This window comes from Eupeodes corollae, chromosome 1 (genome assembly GCF_945859685.1).
Source record: "Eupeodes corollae chromosome 1, idEupCoro1.1, whole genome shotgun sequence".
NCBI lineage: Eukaryota > Metazoa > Arthropoda > Insecta > Diptera > Syrphidae > Eupeodes > Eupeodes corollae.
The window spans coordinates 99,084,564-99,107,303 of NC_079147.1; the positions used below are offsets into that span (position 1 = coordinate 99,084,564).

The following is a 22,740-nucleotide window of genomic DNA, read 5'->3' on the forward strand; positions in this document are numbered from 1 at the left end:
ACGCAAGGCCGTGAAAAAAAAACTTTAGGTGGCATAGGAAGGGATCGAACTCAAGACCTCTGGCACGACAGTCCAAAGCACAAACCATAATACCACGGGTACTATTATTATTTATTATTATAAATTCTTTATTATTCTCGATAAATGTACAATCTTTCAATAGCTAAGAATAAAAGCATGGCAAATGTTGACGTCTGCCACGGGTACTACAGAGAAACAAAAACAAACTCATTCTAAAACAGCAGAATATAGTATTTATTTAAGCATATCTACTGAAAACCAATCAGCCAGTAAAAATTCGTGCTAATTTTAAGGAAAGTAAAGAACGTTTGGCAGACCATAGACAAAACTACAACTTAAGTTAAGTTAAAGTGACTTTTAAACCGAATTAATGCTTTAAATGGACTGAAACCATAATACCATAGAAAATAATATGAATTTTCTAGGTTATCATGTGGTTATTAGTGTGTTCATTGCGCGTATCTATTGTGCTCATACATTACTGCTGAATGTAATCAAACCTCAAATTTAAAATCTGTTCTCTAACAGTCTTATTTAATAGAATTCGCTAAACAGATGAATAGTTATACAGTGAATAAGGATTTATGTAGGCTCTATGTAACGTTGCAAAAATTCCTATTTATAAAAAAATCTGCTATAAATTTTAGTTATACAATGCTTATATCAAAAAAAGTGCCAAAAGTACTATAAAATCTGCTAGTTGTCATAGCAACTAAAATATAACAAAATAATTCCAATTATTTGTATGATATTCTCTTTCGAAAATCTATATTTTTTTTAGATTCTTCGTTTCTTCGGCTCACGAGCTAAACTCGAGAGGCATTATTGTTTTTATTTTAATTTCAAAAAGAGAGGAGAGAAATCAAAATGACATTTACGAAATAATAATAACAATAATTTCCTTATGTAGGCTCTATTCAACCTCAAAACGCGTTTAGCTTATTATGGGACTATGCAACCTTGTATAAGTTTTATAAATAGCATTTTTGCGTTTAGAGGCATTATAGAGATAACATAACTTTATGTAGGCTCTATACAGCGTTTTTAAATAAGACTGTAAATGTTTATATACCCAAATTATCAAACAAACCTCATGTCATCCGAAACGTCAAATCAAATCGATATTCGCGAACCGAACCCAACTTCACTCCTTTCGATTACGACGAAAAAATTTTCGTGCACCACCAACATTTCTGGGTGGTTCTTTGATTTGTCCATCAAATAAAATCCTCAATCTTGAAATAGAGATTCTAATTTCAAAGTCATGGCGTTGCGTGTGTTAAATCTGCCCCAGCATTTGCGACAACTGACCAAGGGAACCACCTTTGCTCAGGTAATCCTCCCAACAAAAAAAGAAACCAAAATGAATTTCATAATCTCGTGCTATAGAAAAGTTGGCCCAAAGAAAAATTGACATTACGTAATTTTTCCAAATCAGTTTTGTGTTAAATCCAATAATTATTATTCAATAACATATGAAAACTCTTAATTACTTTGAAAGTTAGTTAAATTATTCGGAAGTGAATTAGAAGAACATCCTCGGATTCTTGAAAATATTTGTCTGAAACATTTAAGGTTATGTTATTGATGAAAGATTGTCTTTTTTTATTTTTCCTGTCCAGCGCTACAAGGCCTCGCATGCTGCCGGCCTCAAGAAGACCCTGGTGAACATTCCCGCAACCCAAGTCACTCAATTGGATAATGGTCTTCGTGTTGCCAGCGAAGACTCCGGTGCCCAGACTGCCACAGTTGGACTCTGGATCGATGCTGGTTCACGGTCTGAAAACGAGTCAAACAATGGTGTCGCCCATTTCTTGGAACACATGGCATTCAAGGTAAGTTTGCAACTTTATTTATTAAACCCACAATGTATCTATATCTTTTTAAACAAAAATATTACTTAGGGAACTGCTAAACGTTCACAAACCGATTTGGAATTGGAAGTCGAGAACATGGGTGCCCATTTGAATGCCTACACATCCAGGGAACAGACAGTCTTCTATGCCAAGTGTCTGTCCAAGGACGTCCCAAAAGCTGTCGAAATCCTCGCCGACATCATCCAGAACTCGAAATTGGGTGAATCAGAAATCGAACGCGAACGATCGGTTATTCTTCGTGAAATGCAAGAAGTCGAGAGCAATTTGCAAGAAGTAGTATTTGACCATTTGCATGCAACTGCCTACCAAGGAACTCCATTGGGACAAACCATCTTGGGACCCACAAAGAACATTAAGTAACACTTCTTGACACTGCGATATTAGAATCGTACCTCATTCCTTATGAATCTTTTCCTAGATCCATTGGCAAATCAGATTTGCAAGATTACATCAGCACCCACTACAAGGCTTCTCGCATTGTTTTGTCCGGAGCTGGTGGAGTCAACCATAAAGAGCTCGTCCAATTGGCCAACTCAAACCTCGGCAAATTGCAGAACACTTACGATGGCAAACCACCATCTATCACTCCCTGCCGTTTCACTGGATCTGAAATGCGTGTCCGTGACGACTCATTGCCATTGGCTCATGTTGCCATCGCTGTTGAGAGCTGTGGCTGGACCGATCAGGACAATATCCCTCTGATGGTTGCCAGTACTTTGATCGGTGCTTGGGATCGTTCTCAGGGTGGTGGTGCCAATAATGCTTCCAACTTGGCTCGTGCCAGTGCTGAGAGCAGTACGTATTGTCTTCTTTCAATTTTAAACGTGTTCTCACTTGATATATTTTTTGACAAATAGATCTGTGCCACAGCTTCCAGTCCTTCAACACATGCTACAAGGATACTGGCTTGTGGGGTATCTACTGGGTCTGCGATCCACTCCAGAGCGAGGTAAATCATTCATCTATTTCATTTTCCTTAAGAACTTTATTTACACTTTGAATCTTCTCCTCTAGATGATGCTCTACAATGTCACACAAGAATGGATGCGTCTCTGCACCATGATCACCGAAGCTGAGGTCGAACGTGCAAAGAACCTCCTCAAGACCAATTTGCTCTTGCAATTGGACGGAACCACACCAATCTGCGAAGATATTGGCCGTCAAATGCTCTGCTATAACCGTCGTATCCCATTGCACGAATTGGAACAACGAATTGACGCTGTGTCAGTGCAAAATATCCGTGATGTTGGTATGAAGTATTTGTACGATAGGTGTCCAGCTGTTGCTGCTGTCGGACCAACTGAAAACCTACCCGACTACAACAGAATTCGTTCCAGCTTGTACTGGCTTAGGTTGTAAGCAGTTAAATTAACTAATTTACCAAGCAATAGAAACTAAAAAACAAGAAACAAAATAAAACAACAACAGCCACAAAATCCAATTTCAAACCAAGCTCCTGATGTAATCGATACCAATCTTTAAAAAGAATATGTTTGTTGAATGTGAAAGAACGCACTACAATGATCAAGTAATGTGTAAACAATAAACTTAAAATTTAAATTAACATTAATGTGTTATTATTTTTAATTAGTTTTCTTATTGTAAAGTCCTCAAAACCGACCTTATTCAGTTATTTTTGTTAAGACTTCGTTAAAACATAGGGTAGAGTAGCCTAATGAATTGGTTTATAGTTCTCTTCCAAATATTAGGTCTTAAATTGTTCTCTTAAACTTTTCTGTCAACTGTCAAAAATCTACTTGCGTTTGCTCAGTTCACAGTCACAGTTGCTTTGAAAAAATTAACCGGTTTGCGTCGCTCGTCTTGTAGACGGGGAAGATTTTTGTGTTAATTTATTTTCAAAATCGTTACTAAAATTGCTGTCAGAATTTGTGTTTTGGGTGTTCATTTTGTTGGTAAGTGTTTTCAAATGTTGTTTTTCTTATAAAATATTTTATTCTTCATTAAAATTATCTTTTAAATGTGAAAAATTTTGTAATTTATTGTTGATTTTAAGGGGGCAGAAGATAGGACACACAAATAAACCTAGTTGCCTATTATCGGCCGCCCCGGACGGCGCTTCATTTCGTATAAAAGCACATATTTAGAGCAAGCATTATTTGAAATACGTCAAAATAAATTACGGATCATAGCAGCAGCAAGAAGATTTATTGTTCTAAGGACGACTCTTCAGGACCGTATTCACAATACAATATCAGATAACCTAGGAAAAATTGGTCCTTGTCCTGTGCTGTCTGCAGAAGAAGAAAATAAGCTAAAAAACTGGCTTGTAAAATTAGCAAAATGTGGCTTTCCACTAACTTGTGAAAACCTTTTGAAAAAGGTGCAAGGCATTCTGCAAGAAAACGACCTCAAAACTCCTTTCAAAGACAACAAACCCGGTAAGAAATGGAACTATGGCTTTATGCAACGCCATCCCGATTTAAGTCTACGAACTGCTGAATCTGTTTCCAAAAGCCGAGCGCAAATAACAGAAGAAGGTATACGAAAATAGTTTAGAGAGCTGAAGGCATATTTGACAGAAGAGCCTTAGATGTTCTTGAGGAATGACGGAATTTAGTATGATTCCAAAAACGGGAAATGTCATTGCCCCAAAAGGAATCAAAAATCTTTACAAAATCAAGGCACCGAATGAAAAAGGGAATAAAACTGTTCTGACGATGTTTTCAGCAGATGGAAGAACACTTCCTCCTTTGGTTGTTTTGCCTTACAAAATAACGACCAACTGGTTAAAATCAGTCCAAAATAAGAAGCCTGACTGGATTTTTGGCAAGACTGAGAGTGCATGGGTGCGAGGAAAAACTTTTCTTCAATATGTAAAAGATGGCCTTAACGTTTGGATATCAAAAAATGATGTTAAACATCCTGTTCTTTTTTTTGTCGATGGACACGCTTCTCACATGTCCCTTGATTTGAGTAATTTTTGCAGCAGCTACAACATCATCATTTTATATACACTCCCTCCAAACACTACTCATATCCTTTAACCGGCCGATGTGGGTGCTTTTAAAGGTATAAAATCAGACTATACAAATATTTTAAATTAATGGCGCAAACGTCCAGGTAGTCACGGCAGCATAATGAACAAGGAGAATTTTTGTGATGTGCAACCATCATATAAAATGCCTTCAAAAAATATGGACTATTTCCATTCGACCCTAATGCCGTAGACTACTCGAAATGTGTACAAAAAGCCTAAGAAGCTTTAAATGCTACTGTTTCGATCTTGGTGATGATGTTCGCGATTAAAATGTTGAAGTTCCTGTTGGTGTATTTGGAGAGTGGGATATTTTTTTTTTTTTAGGATATTTAAATTATTTATTATTTATCTTCAATATTACAATAATAATAATTTTTTAATATTTTGGAATTCTATATAATATGTGATGTTTAAATGGTAGACATGTGTATTCATGAGGACACAAGCGTCTACAGGTTTTTCTTAAAACCAACCTCTGTCTATCAACTCCTACTCTCACCTCCTTGTGGTGAACATCGGGTGCCTAGTACCTCAACTGGAGATTGGGTTCCAACCCCAGTGAAAAGTTGTTGGGGGCAGCAAACGAGAGAGATGGGGAGAGGTGTTTCCACTAAGGCACCTCTGCTTATCCAGACGGCAGCGGAGGAATTCCCGAGATGGAATGAAAGGTGGCGTCTACTGTTCCAGTAAGATTGAACTACTTAGTGAACACCTTATAAGGCTTTTTCGATTTATTCGGAGCCCAGGCGGTTTTATCCGGCTCCCATCCTTGGAGTTATACTTAGGATCTGGCCCTCCAGGTTGGGAATGTTAGGTCCCTTAACAGACCACATGCGACCGAAGAATTAGAGGATGAAAAACTGTGATATTTACTATGGTGACTGGTACCGAGAAAACCAACAGCGCTAAATTGGATGCGGCTTTGTCATTGGAGCCAGTCTGATGCATGAAGTCTTGTGCTATAGGTGCATCAACGAGCGCCTCATGACCACCCGCATGTAGGCAACATAAGCCTGATTTGCGCGCACGCCCCCACAGAAGAGAAGGATGACAACACCAAAGATTATGTTCTTCGAGCTCTTGAACAAGACATATGAGCAGTGTCCTAGCTACGATATTAAAACTGTCCTGGGCGATTTTAATGACAAGGAAGGGAAGACATCTTTGGTGGATTAATCGGGAAAAACAGCCTGCACAACAACACTTCCGACAAGGGATTTGGGCTCATAGATTTTGCTGCGGGGTGAAACGTCAAGGTAGCCAGTACCCGTTTTTACACCTCAACATCCACAAAGGAACATGGAGTACTCCAGATCAATCTTCCGTCAACCAGATTCACCATATTGCATCCAGCATCATGGATGTCCGAACTTTCCGAGGGGCTAACACCGACTCGGACCCAAGGCAAAACAGGGATATGCTGGGAGAAGGTACAACGTCAAACGTCTACAATCCAATAAGATCGCCAAATCCTTTTCCGACCGAGTTAAAAGTAACCTCTCTCGAAGTTCTCTACCGCTAACACAATGTATCAAAAACCAGTGGCAACATTGCCAAGATGCAATCAGGGAAGCCGCCTCTGATGTGCTGGGTTTCAAGCAGCCACCAACAAGGAACCCCTGGTTTGATGAGGAATGTCGGCAGGCAAATGCAGTCAAACAACAGGCACGCAAAGCGGCGCTGCATAAAAGGACGAGAGCTGCTCATGAGCTCTCCAGTTGAGTTACTAGGCACTCGATGTTCACCACGGGCAGGTGACAGTTGAAGTTGATAGACAGAGTTGGGTTTTCTGTCCTCTTGAATGCACATGTCTACCATTTGAACAGAAGAGGCGGAAGGAACACCGACTTCTCAGAAGGAAAAAGAGAGGGCATGAGAAGCGTGCGGTCGAAGATGTTGAAAGGTTTAAAAGCAGGAATGAAGTTCGAAAGTTTTATGAACAGGTGAAACGAAATTCACAGAAACATAAACCTAGAACCGAAGGATGCAAAGATGAAACCGGAAACATCATAGTGGAACCGCAGTCAATGTTGAGGACATGGAAGGACCACTTCTGCAGACTGTATAACGGCGATGACAAATCGAATCCGCTGTCAGGCAGGATGATCCATTCAACATAGACGACGAAAGCCAACTATCCCGTCCTCCCGACTTAGAAGAAGTAAAGATTGTCATATCTAAGCTAAAGTCTAATAAAGCCGCTGGAGCGGATGGCTTGAATGCCGAGCTCTTTAAAGCAGCTGGAGACAAGTTGGTTAGGAGCATACACCAACTTATCTGAAAGATATGGTCGGAAGAAAACATGCCCGATGAATGGAACCTCAGTATTGTCTGCCCGATACTGAAAAAAGGAGACCCTCTAAACTGCACCAACTATAGAGGAATCAGTCTACTTAACATGGCTTATAAAATCTTTTCAGCCGTTATACGTACGCGTCTAAAGCCCATCGTCTACAAGCTGATAGGTCCTTATAAGTGTGGTTTTAGACCAGGAAAGTCCACAATCGATCAAATATTCACATTACGGCAGATCCTGGGACGAGCTGTATAGAGCCATGTCTTGTTTTGGCATTCCTTCCAAACTCGTCCGTTTGTGCAGGATGACCATGGAGAATTTAAGCTGCTCCATAAAGGTTGGAAACAACTTAACAGAACCTTTCGATGTCACATCGTACTCGAAAGAATAGTACAGAGCTCACACTTCAACACTAGAGGCACTATCTTTCAAAAGTCTGTCCAATTACTAGCACAGCATGATGTCAAAGGGGCTTTTGTGAGTATTGAGGCAAGGGCGGCAAAAATGGGTTTAACGGGTAATGAGGGCAAAACAAAACAAAATTACATACAACACCGACGTCTTGGTCAAAACGTCACTATCGACAGACGTAACTTTGAGGTAGCCAAGGACTTCGTCTACCTAGGCAACCTTAAGTAAGTAAGATTAAAAGGCTCATTTAAATAAACATAATATTTTGTATTAAATTTGTTGAGATTTCTTCCTGTTTACCTCCAATAACTAAACATTTTCAAAGTCAATAAATTTACGGATCGTTTTATACTTATTTTCATAGCATATGGAGCATCATTTAGTTTATACAAATACAAAACAAAATCGAAAATGGGTGTGCTCTTGACTTTGGAGTTAACTAACCGCCATTCCTAGAATTAGAAACAACCCCTCTTTTCGAGTACCTGAAATGCTGTACAAAAAAACGAATATCTCACGATAAAGCAAACAGATGCAAATAAAATCGGGCCAACATCAAGGCAACAAAATATAAAAAAAATGATTCAGGTGTTTTTAGGAGTTTTTTTTTAAACCTTACTTGAATATCAGTTTCCCTAATTTTTTGAAGTCGCCCAAGAAATAGGTTAACACTTACACAATTTCTTATAAAATCTTGATTTTTGTATTCAATAGCTTAACACAATTGAAATAATTATAATGTTCTATAACAAAAAAACTTGAACTTAAGGAAAAGTACACTCCTCAAACATCGGCATCAACTTTCTTTGTGTTTTCCTCTACTTTGTGTCTACACTACATCAAAAAATTGCACGTACAGCAATTGAAAATAAATGGGTTTACCTTACACTATGAACTTTCTACCACAAATCTGAGCTTATTGACTTTATTTGATAAAATTATAATAATGGGAAATGCAACAATACTTTGGTTCATGTTTATTTTTTACCGTTTGTAGAATTTTGCCAGGAATGTCAAAAGTTGCTCGTACATCAAACAAATGTTCGTCACTGCTCTCTTCTCTCAAAATGATAATAACGGTTGTTTTTGAAATGTAAATTGTGTACTGTAATGATATTAAGAGATCTAGGCTCAGTATGCCGTGGTGTATTGATCTTTTCAATTGTTTTTTTTTTTTTTAATTTTGCGAAGTTTATTTTGAAAATGGAGGCTTCTCATAAAAAAGTACCTCTTGAAGTAAGAAAACTGATTTTTAAACTAAGAAACGACGGAAAAAGTTATGCTGAGATATCGCCAACTATTAATAGACCACGGTCTACAGTTCAATATGTATTAAAAAATAATTTGAAAAATAAAAGCTTTGAAGTGGCCCCAGGAAGAGGAAGAGAGCTCAAATATAACGAAAAATTGAAAGAATGGTAAGTGCCCCTAAAATAGCTGATGACATTCAAGCAAATGATGGAATATCGTTTAACCTTCAAACTGTTTGGAACTTTCTGCAATCAAAGGGATATAATGGTCGCACGGTGCAAAAAAAACCTATACCTATTTCAAAAGCAAACGTTTCAAAACGGTTATACTATGCGAATGCATACGTTTCTAAACCACATAATTTTTGGAAGAATGTGTTATGTCGATAGCAAGTTTAATGTCTTAGGGACGGTCGCAGATTTGTGTGGTGGAAACCAAAGACAGCATTAGATGTGAAGAATTTGCAATCAAAGGTTAAACATGGAGGAGGAAATGTTATGGTCTGAGGAGCTATGGGGTCCAATGGTGTGGGAAATTTAGTTTTCATAAAAACAATAATTGATAAAAACAAATATTTACAAATTGTAAAAGAAAATTTGAAAGCCAGCGCTTCAAAGATTGGCCTTAAAGAGGACTTTTTACTAAGACAACATTCATCAAGGATAGTAAAGGAGTGGCTTCTCGATAATGTTAAATCGATACTGTCTTATCCTCCCCAATCCCCAGAACTTAATCTCATTGAGCATCTTTGCGATTATTTAGGAAGAAAGGTCCGAGAATCAAAAAATGAGCAATAAAAACCAGCTAAAAGCTGTTATATTGGAAGAATGGAACAATATTTCGCCGGAAGTCACTTCAAAACTAGTTCTTTCTATGAAGAATAACCTTCAGGATGTTATAAAAGCGAAAGGTTATCACAATCGCTACTAAAACTTACATACATATATATAATTCAGTTTTTTACCACTGCTCATGCAATTTTTTGAACTTTGATTTCCTACTTTGCCTAATTTAACGCATTTTTTTTCTTCATGAAGTTTGTTTTCAATCCTCAATTTTTTGATATAGTGTATGTTCCAGATCTCATCCAGTGATAAGAATTTCTTTGGAAAAAAACCTTGTTAATATGACTTGACAATTGATAATCTAGTTTATGTATAAATAACATTGTACGTCCCACTCATTCCAATGTTCATCGATCTTCCTTTCTATCTCCTTTCTATTCTCTTTCCTAATTTGCCAATTGAGTATAAGCTCAATACGATTAAAGACATTTTTTTAAACGTAATTAGAGGTTCATTTTTTTTGAAATGCTAATATCAACACCTTTTATTTCGGAACATCAACAACTTGCAACTGCTATGCTATTTTCAAGAATAACCTTTTAAATTGAAACTGTTTAGCTCGATAAAATCAATTTTCAGTAGTAAAACAAACACATTTTATTCAGAAAAACCATAAACTTTCAAATTGCCAGCCTCTCGACGCCTGTCGCTATTGTCTTTATCATCGCATGCGTAAGCAAGCAAATATTGCTTAGGATGCCATGCGACTGTAAAAGTTGCTGCATCTACTGGAATATCAGATACTTTTTCACCTGCAATAGAAAATAATAAAATATCGTTAATTTTGTTCTTTTATTCATTTACAAAAATTCACCTGTTTCAGTATGAGCAATATCTATTAGAAGATCTTCACTGGCTGATGCTAGCAGTTTACCATCATAACTAAATGAAATTGTACGTACAGGCCAATCTAAGCGAGAAAGAACTCTCATGCAAGCAAGTTCGTTTGCATCCCAAATCGAGACAAGGGCGTCTGCTGATCCAGTTGCAAAATACTTCCCTTAAAAATTAAAATCAGCTCATTTTATAAAACCATCCAATTTTAATTCAGATGAAAATTAAAAGAATACAAACCTGTTGGATCGAATTCAATGCAAATGCAGGTGGCGGGATGGGCCTTAAGAACATGTTGTAGCTCTAGTCCGGGATAATTGAGAATGTGTACACAACCAAGGCCGTTTGTAAGGAAGAACATATCACTAGTGTTGTTCCATGCAATTTCATTCACCTAAAATGTGACCAAAGAATTATATACTTGTCTTGATGGTTTTTATGTTATATTACCTCAAAATTGAACTGTTCTTCAGCTCGGATCTTATTCGTCCTCGTATCAATGAATGTAACCAAGTCCTCTTTATTTCCAACAGCAATGGTTCTACCATCAGGCGACCAAGTTATATTAATGTTCTCGCCTTTGGTGTTCGTTACCGTGGAACATTTAGCCGCTCTTATATCCCATATCCGGACTGTTTTGTCACCACTAGCTGTACTTAACAGTTCTGGAGTAAATGCATGCCAACAGAGTTGATCCACTGAACCAGTATGACCACGATAAGTAGTTTCTTTATTCTGAAATAACAATCAAACAGGGTTGTCTTTTTGAGGGTTTCCTTCAATTTAGCTTGAATTTAGTGCTTACCACACGCTCTCTATCTAGAGTGAAGACTGCTACAGTTTTATCAAAAGATCCTGATGCTAAGCGTTTTCCATCACAGCTCCAACCAACCGAGTGAACCTAGGATAAGAAAAATGGGTCAACATGCGAGACATGGAGAATCGAGCCGGCATTAGCAGTTACCTTGGAAGTGTGTGCCTTTTGTTCTTTGATTTTACTGTGAGTTTTGAAATATGTCTGTAACTCTTCAATTGTGGCGTTTTTACGACTCATTTTATCAAACGAGAATTGAATAAAGGACTTATGAAGATTTAAATTAAAATAATATCTGTTTAACTACCTTCGAACAATATACAAACAAAATGCGGATTTTTGACTTATTAAAGATTAAAACGTTAAAGTCAATGTCAAACGGAGAAACCAGGGGTGTTATATATATGGCTAAACTCAATAAGGGACATTTCACATGAGGGTGACCAACGAATGATGAGATATGAAATTTCTTCTAACAAAGAACAAATTGCAGCTTTGGGTAAAGGGACGGTTATAGTTATCAGTAAAATCAAATCAATCAATTTTTGTTTTCAGTTTTTGAACATATTACAGATTTATTTCTAGTGGAAGATTGATGCTATAAGATGAATCCTATATTCATGTATTTTTTCACAAAGAAACAATGCATTTAAAGTTTTATTTAATTTATAAATATATTTTATTTTTTTTTTAATGATAAAATTTAATTTTACTGAACAGCTGACTGCCAAAAGCCAAAAACCATTTCCATTTCGTTTTACTGTTGGTGTTCTAATTTTTTACTGTTCCGATCAAATCATTAAAAGTTTAACTGATTTTACCTTCGTGTGTATGTAAACAAGCAAAATTGTCGCATTTGGCGCACAAAACCCAAAACGAGTCACGTGCGTATTTTGGTCCAAAGGCAGTTGCAGTCAATTGTGATCGTTATCGGGGATATTGGCAACGTTAGATTTCAACGGGACGGCCCTACGTACCACGCAGCCGAAGCTACACTTGATGTTTTTATAGCATTTTCAAAAAATAAATTATTTGGAGCACCCTTAAGAGAACCGTGATCTATTTTGACAATTTTTTTCTTGTTTCTCTTTATATTTCTGTGTTTTTAAGTGTTCGTTTTGCGAAGTGTTGCATTTAAAGGTGTTTTACTCAAAAAAGTTGTATATATTTGCGGCTGCTTAACGGATGTACATGTCCAAAACTCCAAACCATAGGCAGATGCTGGGAGAAGATACAACGTCAAACGGCTAAAATCACAAGATCTCTAAATCCTTTTTTAAGGATAAGGTTAAGGACTTTGTCTACCTAGACTCTGCTATGAACGCAGAAAACAACACCAGCGCTGAGGTCAAACGAAAAATTACTCTTCCTAACCGCTGTTTCTTTGGGTTGAAAAAGTTTCACTATATAAGACCCATCATGCTATACGGTGCTGAAGCATGGTCTAAGAAAAAAGTGCTTTAGTCGCTATGAGATAAAAGTTCTTCCGTATGCATAAAAGGTAAATATAGGAGAAGATGGAACGAGTAGTTGTACGAACTATAAAGCGATGTAGACTTTACCAGAAGAATAATTGTCCAACTACTGAGATGGCTGGGTCATATAAAAAGCCTTCGAATCCACATCCAAAAGACAGCGCAGTAAAAGAAGGCCGAGATTCAGGTGGGGCGCACAAGTGGAAAGTCACCCCACTCAACATCTAGCTAGGCATCGAGCTAGATTTAGAAATTTGTTGGGTGAAGCCCTTGTTCAGGCAGGGCTGAAGCGCCACCTTAAGTAAGTATTATATTGATCTAAAATGATTGTTTGTCATGGTTTACAGCCTTACATCATCTTTGGTCATAAAGACTTTTCGAAATGCGATAGGACTTACCTTAACGATGAATGACAAAAGCTAAAAACCATCAATAAATTTCCAAATTAATTTGATGAAAACTATATTTTTAGAAGTTGTCCTAGTATCTATTCCCTCGTTGGTAAGATCTTTGGTCTCTTAATTGTTTTTTTTATGGACACTCTTAAATTATTGAAAGTCACAATTCAAGCCATAAATGGAATTGAAAAAAAGTGTACTAAAACCCGTGGAGCATAAGAATCATGAAAATTCAATGATTTTATTTAATAACAAAAATGAATTATACATATTTCTGTCTTGTATTAACACCAAACGTTTTAAGCACCTGTTTAAGGACAAACTACTATACTTTTCTTTTAAGTAATGCAATTTTTTATTATAAGCTCAAAAAGTGTTTATTAATCACTGTTGACTTTTCAATTGGAATTAACTCGTTTTTCGAAAGTATTGTAAAAGATTTATAAATAGATGTGGTTTCTAAAAAATGTTGTATTCACGTATACACTATTTTCAACAATAAATTATGGCATACTTAGTGGGAAAAGTTTTAACACAAATCCTTAATGTTAAAAGTTTTTATTTTTATGAACTCTTGTTTTGCCAAGTATTGATAAATCTCGGATTATTCAAATTGCACATATTCAAATTGCAATCTTGTATAGCGCTCTACATTCCACAGCTTTGGTTTGTACGCAGCCTTACTCGATTAGGATGGGTGCATTTTGTAACATCCCTGTTTTTTATTTGAACTGCACCCTGCAGTTTTTAACAACCCTGATTCTTGTACTTGTCAAAATAAAAGAAAAGAAAATATTCGAGTTTGTAGAAAGTCACGTATCGAAAGTGCAATTGCAATATTTTTATTCTGACCTTAAAATATAGAAGAAATAGTTAAAAATTAAATTATAAATAATTACAATTATGACTGCATCAGCTTTCTCAACTTCAGAAAGTGTTTCATTAGAACGTCAAGCTGAAACAGACAACGATTTAGACACTTCTTTCGAACAGATTTGGTCCGATAAACATCTAAAAGTTTGCTGTGGCTGGATAAAACAAAATAATTATAGAAATGTTTGTATTAAATGTATACTTAAACCTTCTATCTTTTTAAGTAACCATTAATTCTGTATTTAAATTCAAAGGTTTGTCTACAATTCCCCGATAACTATCTCCCCTTTAGTGTAAGAATCTCGGATAGCTTGAAGTCTGAATGCAAAACAAATGTCTTTGTTCTTGCCGACACGTCCTATGGCAGTTGTTGTGTTGACGAGGTTACTTTTCCAGGTATCTGGCTAATACAAACACTAATCCATTTTATGGTTGCAGATAGCTGCAGCTCATGTAGAAGCCGACAGTCTGATTCACTTCGGAAATGCGTGTCGTAGCAAAGTTTCACGGCTGCCAGTGCTCTACATGTTCCCAGAGCTTCCTTTCGCAATTGAACACTTTGAAAAACATATCATATCACTTAAAGGACAATCCAAACCAATATCAATCTATCTGGACATAGGCTATCACTACCTTTTGGAGCCGGTAGCGGATAATGTTTTTGCAAGCATCAATACCCTGCTAGCAGGAACAAAAATCTCCATTAAAACTTACCCCTTCGATGAAGAATCCAATGAAGAACACGAAACATCTGATGACAGAATTTGTATTTTTATCGGAGCCGATAACAATCGTTTCTTCAATCTTTCACTTACGTCCAAAGCCGCACAATGGTTCATTTACAATCCGAAATCAAATTCTTTTGAGGAGAAGAATCCTCTCACTGCCGCCTACATTCGCCGACGATATTTTTACATTGAAAAATGCAAGGATGCTCAAATGCTCGGACTGATTGTAGCCACACTCACATCAGACGGCTACTTGAATGTTGTCACTCGTCTGCAAGAGATGGCCCGGAGCCATGGCATTAAAACACAAATTATTTCAGTTGGCCGCATAAACCCAGCAAAGTTAGCAAACTTTCTCGAAATCGATTGTTTCGTTATGATCGGATGCCCCTTCAATAATATGTACACTTCAAAGGAATTCTACAAACCCATTGTTTCAGTATTCGAAGCTGAAATGGCTCTAAATCCAGCTTGGCATATGAAATATCCAGAGTCGTATGTGACTGATTTTAAGGAAATTCTTCCCGAAGGAAGCAATTATTTAGAATTTAAGGCAGGTGATGTAACTGAAAATGACGTCAGTTTGGTAAGTGGGAGAATGCGCAGTTCAGCAATCGGTGATGCCGAAGAGGGTTCGGAGAGTTCGACAACGGTAGCACAGGTGGCAAAAATGCATCTCATGGAGACTTCTAATGGACTGACTTTTGAAGATCGAACATGGAAGGGATTGGATCCGGAACTTGGTTGTACTGAACCGGCGAAAATTCAAAAAGGTTTAAGTGGGATTCCTACGAACTATACCCATGACTAGGACTTTTTATATTAATTTTTTTTGACAATTTTTATACATTAAACGCTTTTGCAATAAATTCCTCGCTTTAAATGCAGAAAAAAGGTACAAGTTATTGAAGATCTTCTTTTGAATAAACTATTCTAATTTTTGAATCTTACTCGAATCAACCTATTTTATTTGGAGATTATCCTCTTAGCAAAAAGAATTGAAAATTCCTTAACCAGATTGTTATTATTAATTTTTATTTTCGCGGGTACTGCCTCTTGCGAGGAATTGACAAACCCTTCAAGAGTAATTATTGAGGATTGATGAACCATGGCGGGTAGCGTGAGGCGAAGAGTCGTTCCCGTTTAAGTGGCAGATTTTTAAGCCTTGATTCTTTAAGAATTGTAACGATGGCGGATGGATACGTTTAGTTAGTTTTTGATTTGTTTGTTTTTTTGATGGAGTTCTTGGAGAATACTAGTTTTGCGAGCATTCTTAAAGTTAGTGTGTCTCTTTGTTCTTCGATGCTGGGGAGGCCTGCTGCTTCAGTTATGATATTTTTTGTTGGAAAGGCGTTTATGCTTCTTCTAGCTGCTGTATGGCATATGCTTTTTATAAAATAGAAATATCTGCATAGCTGCAATGAATTAAAAGCTGATAATTAATTAGCATTGCGTTAATATCATCGAAGGCAGTAATAAACAGTATTACCAAGAGAGGTGATCCCTGGGGAATACCGTTATGAAGTGGTTAGCTGGAAGAGTAGACGTTGTTGGTTTTTACTGCTCTTTAAAAATATTCTATGTATCCGTATATTCTGCTTTCAACACCCCACTTATGAACTTATTTAATAAAATATGGGGACCTATACGATCGGATCGAAAGCTTTTTCGAAATCAAGAGAGAGTATGGAAATATGTTTTTTGGTTGAAAGAGCATTTGAAATGGCATGGTCGATATAACCTCTTTGGGCCTTAAACGCAACTTTATTGAGGCTAATAAGATTATTCTTTTCAGCGAACCACAACAAACGTTTTGAGATTATCTTTTCCATTATTTTGAACATATGTACATGGGATAAGAGAGATGGGGCGATAACCTTCAATTTTATTTTCATCTTTTTTGGGTTTTGGAATAGATATGACTGTTGCAGATTTCCAGGATTGAGGGATTTCATGGTTGTTGAGGATTCTGTTGTAGAGGGCTATGATTCTGTGTTTGATTGCGATGGGTAGGTTTTTTAGCATTGGGTAGGAGATCCTGTATCTGTGTGGAGTCTTAAGGCCCAACTATAATAGGCATAAGCTAGCATATGCGCGCATAAGTAAACGTTCGAATACAAAGAATCTCAATACGAGTGAACATAATGGAGTCTAGCTCCGTTTCGTTCAATTTTTCTCAGTTTCGTTAACTTAAGCACACTTAAGCAAGAGCGATCCCAGTCGCTCGCCGCATAAGTAAAATCTGACATTTAGATACGTGAGCAAAATTGCATTATGGCTATGCAGTAATTTCGCAAACTTAAGTGAATTATCGTTGGGCTTTTGACATAAGCTTATGTTTGCTTATGCCTATTATAGTTTGGCCTTTACCCTTTACTTTATTGAGACAGCTTCAAATTCAATGAATGTTATTGTGTCATCAATCTCTGGGCAGTTGTGGCTGGTTGTAGTATTTGAATGAATTGTAAGGCGTTTGTTTTTTCTTATAAGAATTGGTCAGAAAAGTTTATATTTTTTGAAGCGTTTGACCAATTTTGAGCGAAGAGGTTTGCAATGCTTACTGGATCTATGATAGTATTGTTGTTGCTGCCTCCTTAACAAGATACTTTGGAGTTTTGTTGGGAGTTAAGCAGGCACATTTGAATGTATGAGGTTTTAAAAAACTAAAACCAAAGGCTTAATTAAATAGAACGCGGTCTGGAGGGATGGTACACAATTTTGCACCTCGCTTTCCCTTTCTTCTATTAATTTTTACGATGTCGTTCAAACAATGCGATCAAGGCCAGCTGTCACAAATTGAAGACAACGGTCAAATTAGAATTGTTATTAATATTTCCTCTTTGGTAAAATGACAATTGAACCTTTGCATTCATTTTTGTAGCCGTTAATTACGGACAGCGTTCTGTTTGACCAGCCCTTAATATTTTACGTCAAAACTGCTATGAATTCTAGTCCACTTATGTCAAAATGACAGATATTCATAAATTTCCATTCAACTGAAAGACGAACTTTATTACTCTATGATTTATTTATTTTGTCCATAATTTCATTTAATGATTCATGTAAAAGAGTTCCTTGTCAAATTGTAAAAAGGATAAGTAATATTCATATAAGCCTAGTACATAAGCCTAGTACATACTTCCTCGTGAAGTGAACGTTCGCCAGTGGAGAAAGTGAACTTTTGACATTGCTCACTGGTACACACTTGTGAGTACACGTTGTGAACATTTGACTTCAGCTTCACCAACAGTTCCCGTACATTTTGCACGTGAATTGCCCGTGAACGAAAACTCTCCACTTTGTTCTCCACTCAGCTTCACGAGCAAGTTCACGGGTGAACCAAAAACTGAAATTTGTATGGGTTCACTAGATGGTTCACAAGTATGTACTAGGCTATACTTGTGAACCATCTCGTGAACCCATACAAATTTCAGTTTTTGGTTCACCCGTGAACTTGCTCGTGAAGCTGAGTGGAGAACAAAGTGGAGAGTTTTCGTTCACGGGCAATTCACGTGCAAAATGTACGGGAATTGTTGGTGAAGCTTTGACATTTGGTTTCCGCATTTTAAAGTTTGTGGCTGCTTGCCATGTGATTCAGTGATTTGAATTTCACATTTATTCATGGACATAATGTCAAAATTACAAATACAACAATGTAAACAAATGGATTTTGGAGGGTGATACGTAAGAAGGATTTATGTCTTCATTGTGTTTTTGAAACGTCAAATGTTCACAACGTGTACTCACAAGTGTGTACCAGTGAGCAATGTCAAAAGTTCACTTTTTCCACTGGCGAACGTTCACTTCACGAGGAAGTATGTACTAGGCTTAAAATACAAAATGCAAGTCGAGATGGACTTGTTGCTGCCTTAGGAGTTTTTTGTAAACATTTATGTTTTAAGTAGTTTTTGCACGAATAACTGAAAGTACAGGTTATTAAAGTTAAGTTCCTAGTTGGAAGTTTATGACACTTGGCCAACGAACTAGTTGCCTTGGTCAACATTTACGTTCAAAGAATGCAGTTGACTGCAATTGAAGTTCCTTATGTTGTCTGAACCTGCCCATTATTGGGTGCGTTCAATTTCAGACTGTATCCGGATACCTGCTATAAAACATCTGGGATTTCAAAAAAAGAATTCGAATTTGTAAAAGTAAATAATTATATGTTTTTTTTTAATCAAATTACTCATAATGATTGCAGCGAAGGAGAATGCAAAAACAGCTAAGGTATGTTAATGATCCGTTTGCAGTTCAAGAAAGAACTTTTATACAATTTTGTCGGGTTTCAAAAACTTTGTGTTGGGAAATTATGCAGGAACTCATGTCGCATGATGATCAATCTACTTCACTGCCATTTGCCATTCGAGTAAAGTCAAAATTCGGTCTTTTTATTTTTATTTTTTAAGTCTTGAAATAGTTTCTTTCAGTGCTTTATTTTCTCGCCCATGGAAATGCGTAGGGAACAACTACATCATTCCTGTAAGCCAATCAACAGTTACCAGTTACCTACATTTGCCGGCTTTTATTAGCTATCAAAAGACAATATATTCGTTTTCCAACCACGATGATGAGACCGAGAATTGAGTATACAAGTAAAGTAAAATGGATGATTCTAAACCCTTTTCCCACATAAGACCTGCCACAAAGTTACCTGGGTATCCCCTGGTGGTCGAACAGAAAACTAAATCGACCATTTTATAATACAATAACGATGGATGAAATCACTTTGCGAAGTGAGGAACGAGAGACGTGCAGGTGCAGGAAGCGACCATCATCTGCTATTAGCGACAATTCGACTGCGAACAGCTGCTGTCCGGAGACGTACAGACACCACCAGACAAAAATTTAATACAATCGCTTTTAGTGACCCAAATATTTGACGTGATTTTGCAAACACTGGGCGCATTCACAAAGCTAGTGGCTACGTAGCCAAAATTCAACTAGCTTTGTGAATGCAAAACTACACTACAACGCTAGTCAATCTGGAACTGTCATATTGTTGACAAATGCAAATATATAAAATAAGAAACATTTTTGATTTGATAACTTTAACATATCTTTTGTCTTTTTAAATTCAATAAAATCAAATTTAAGACACAATTTGAATGACTTATACTTGTATTTAAATACTAAACGATTTATTTCATTTTGAATTCGTGTGTCTTATCCGAGCAGCTGATTGTGAAATGTCAAAATCATTCTCCACTAACTTTGTAGCCGAATTTTTTACACTACTTAGATTTAGCCAATCAAAATCCCTTGACTACGTAGCCACTAGCTTTGTAAATGCGCCCACTCTTAACGACAAGACGTCAAATGAGGGGTTAAACTCAAATGTTCCAATTGAGACGTTGTGGGGCACGATAAAAAGAGTTTTTACTGAAGCTGGATCTGAAACAATACGGAGACAATCTATAGATAAGGATTTGTGGATATCCCAACACACCTGGGACAAAATTACGCACCGTAGAGCACTCAAAATAAATATAAATAATAAAACTGATTCGGAAAACGTTTTTGCGAAGTGAGTACTGAGCAGCTCAAAAGATAGTGCAGAGGTGTGTGAGACGAAATAGGAGGACCAGATTAGACAAATTAGCAGAAAGCGCTGGGGAAGCTGCAAGAAGATGTAACGCGAGGATTCTGTACAAAATTACTAAGGATCTTGTAGGCCAAAAAATATTGTCAACCATCCTGTTTGTGACACGAACGGTAGTGTCAATGGAAGACCAATTGCGGACATGAAAGGAGCACTTCTGTACATTGCCATGACCAGAAAACAAATACCACGATATGTACATCTTTTAAAGAACAACAAAGCAACTGGGCTGCATGGCATACCTGCCCAATTCCTCAAAGCAGACCCCCACTTGGCTGCCGGTATTTTGTTGCAACTTGTTAATTCTGTTTGGGAAAATGAAACCATTCCCAGGGAATGGAAGGACGGGGTAATCGTCAAGATACCAAAAAAAGGCGATCTTTAGAACTGCAATAACTGGAACGGTACCAACATTCTGTCCAACCATCATTCTCGAGAGAATAAAATCTAAGATCGAGTCTACGCTCAAGAGGCATCAAGCAGGATTTCACAGTGGTCGATCATGTGTCTACCATATTGACATCTTGCGAATTATTCTTGAACAATCGTCGGAGTACCAATCGCCGCCTTACCTCATGTTCGTCCATTTTAGTTAGTAGCGTTAGTCGTGATGTTATCTGGAGATTGCTTGGTGCTAGAGGCATTCCTGATAAAATTGTTGCCATAATAAAAAAAAAAATTACAACAACGCAAGGTGTTTCGTTTTGCACAATTGACAGCTTTTTGACGTGTTTGAAGTGCGACAGGGAGTAAGACAGGGTGATGTATTGTCACCGTTCTGTTCTTGCTTGCTATTGATGATATTATGACTGCTCTACGGTGGGCGAACACGAGAGGCCCCTGAGCACGAGAGTAGCCTGAAGTGTATGCTGACAACATATGCTGGCAAACAGAAATGGAGACCTCAGCCAAATGTGCCACTCTCAACAAAATGGGGAGCTGGCTGGTTTAAGGATTAATGATAGTGAGACTAAGTTAATGAACACCAACCGAAACTAACAACAACAGGTTATTGTGAAACAAGCGACAGTAGAAGAGGTCACCCGATTCAACTATCTGGGAAGCTTTTTGGCACTCGATGGTGGAACGGACCTTGATGTTACCATAATAGAATAAATAAAGCCCGTAGTGCATTCGGAATGCTTTCTTAAGTGTGGAACTCCAGGAAAATAGCTCTTCGTACCAAGTTAAAGCTGTTTGAGTCCAACGTAAAATCCGTGCTGCTATATGCCTGCGAAACGTGGAAGTGCTCTGCTGACATATCGAGGAACTTTTGCAACTTTTGTTAACCGCTGTCCACGTTACATCCTGAATATCCGGTGGCAACAAACCATATCTAACGATGAACTGTGGCTCCAAACTGGGCAAAAAAAGGCCATACATTGAGGAAGTCAGCCGACAACATAGCAAAGCAGTATTTTCGATGGAATCCTCTAGGTAGAAGGCGGCCTGGAAGGCCAAGAGAAACAGGGAGATCATCTGTCATGAAAGAAGTCGGTCCCAAAACTTGGAGATGTGGTCCCAGCTGAGGTATCGTGCTAGGTAAAGAGAGAGATGGAAGGAACTGGTTGACACCCTATGCTCCAGGAGGAGTTAAAGTGCTGCTACTAGCAGCTGAAAACAAAGAAGAGAGAAGATGTATACAAACTTCTTGGAATTACTTACCAATAGATTTGATTATTATTATTTATAAATTTTCCCGGCAATCCAAATTGGTTTGAATTTGATTTGACAAACCAAACAGCTGACCGAAATCACAGGAAGAAATTCACCTCATTTTGTGGAGCTTTTTATGAGGTTTGTCGCAGAATACAAAATTGTGACAATCTCATAAGAAACCTGACAAAAAAATGTGACTTGTGAGCATCACAAGTCTAGAATAAGCCTGTATTATTATTTTTACTAAAAAATAGTCTAAGGCATTGATTAGTCCACAGAAAAACCAATCAAAATCTCTGTTCCGACGACTTAGCTTTGAACCAACGATTTTTAAAATTTCATCTTTGTATATAAAACCTTTTATATCATCATTAAGCCAGTTGTTTACGTTCGCCAAAAAAATATACTAGATATCGACCCTGGTAGTACCCGTGGTGTGATGGTTAATGCGTTGGATTGGCTTAGAACTGTAGGTCCCCTCCATTCCTCGCAAAATTTCTCGAACGCAGAGATGGTTGCGAGCTGTACGTCACTAGGCCCTAACTCTCGATGGACTGTTACGCCATCTAATTTATTAATTTATTAAAATTATAGATAGACCGTATGATTATTTGAAAAGTGAACACAATTCTGCTACTAGTCCGTACTCATCTGTTACAAT

The 22,740-nt window shown here is 37.4% G+C and overlaps 3 protein-coding genes across 3 annotated transcripts; 2 read left to right on the forward strand and 1 right to left on the reverse strand.

Moving 5' to 3' along the window:
• Positions 1-1,153: 1,153 nt before the first annotated feature.
• On the forward strand, positions 1,154-3,462 carry LOC129940330 (mitochondrial-processing peptidase subunit beta). Its single transcript, XM_056048634.1, has 6 exons — positions 1,154-1,354; positions 1,644-1,856; positions 1,926-2,254; positions 2,317-2,693; positions 2,756-2,847; positions 2,913-3,462. Exons 1-6 carry the CDS (start codon positions 1,286-1,288, stop codon positions 3,255-3,257), a joined length of 1,425 nt encoding a protein of 474 aa, XP_055904609.1. The 5' UTR covers positions 1,154-1,285; the 3' UTR covers positions 3,258-3,462.
• Positions 3,463-10,271: 6,809 nt separating this feature from the next.
• Positions 10,272-11,694, reverse strand: LOC129939577 (THO complex subunit 3). The gene is made up of 6 exons (XM_056047641.1): positions 11,498-11,694; positions 11,339-11,434; positions 10,984-11,268; positions 10,774-10,927; positions 10,514-10,699; positions 10,272-10,451 (listed from the first exon to the last, which is right to left on the reverse strand). Exons 1-6 carry the CDS (start codon positions 11,585-11,587, stop codon positions 10,297-10,299), a joined length of 966 nt encoding a protein of 321 aa, XP_055903616.1. The 5' UTR covers positions 11,588-11,694; the 3' UTR covers positions 10,272-10,296.
• A 2,309-nt stretch (positions 11,695-14,003) lies between these two features.
• On the forward strand, positions 14,004-15,716 carry LOC129938452 (2-(3-amino-3-carboxypropyl)histidine synthase subunit 2). Its single transcript, XM_056046016.1, has 3 exons — positions 14,004-14,276; positions 14,348-14,476; positions 14,532-15,716. Exons 1-3 carry the CDS (start codon positions 14,124-14,126, stop codon positions 15,630-15,632), a joined length of 1,383 nt encoding a protein of 460 aa, XP_055901991.1. The 5' UTR covers positions 14,004-14,123; the 3' UTR covers positions 15,633-15,716.
• Positions 15,717-22,740: the final 7,024 nt, after the last annotated feature.

Coding starts and splice junctions, on each gene's coding strand:
- LOC129940330 (XM_056048634.1), top strand. CDS start 1,286: ATGGCGTTGCGTGTGTTAAATCTGCCCCAGCATTTGCGACAACTGACC. Junction 2,255..2,316: donor GGACCCACAAAGAACATTAA/GTAACACTTCTT, acceptor ATCTTTTCCTAG/ATCCATTGGCAAATCAGATT. Junction 2,848..2,912: donor GCGATCCACTCCAGAGCGAG/GTAAATCATTCA, acceptor CTTCTCCTCTAG/ATGATGCTCTACAATGTCAC.
- LOC129939577 (XM_056047641.1), bottom strand. CDS start 11,587: ATGAGTCGTAAAAACGCCACAATTGAAGAGTTACAGACATATTTCAAA. Junction 11,435..11,497: donor AAAAGGCACACACTTCCAAG/GTAACTGCTAAT, acceptor TTCTTATCCTAG/GTTCACTCGGTTGGTTGGAG. Junction 10,700..10,773: donor CATTGAATTCGATCCAACAG/GTTTGTATTCTT, acceptor TTAATTTTTAAG/GGAAGTATTTTGCAACTGGA.
- LOC129938452 (XM_056046016.1), top strand. CDS start 14,124: ATGACTGCATCAGCTTTCTCAACTTCAGAAAGTGTTTCATTAGAACGT. Junction 14,277..14,347: donor AACAAAATAATTATAGAAAT/GTTTGTATTAAA, acceptor TTAAATTCAAAG/GTTTGTCTACAATTCCCCGA. Junction 14,477..14,531: donor GCAGTTGTTGTGTTGACGAG/GTTACTTTTCCA, acceptor TTATGGTTGCAG/ATAGCTGCAGCTCATGTAGA.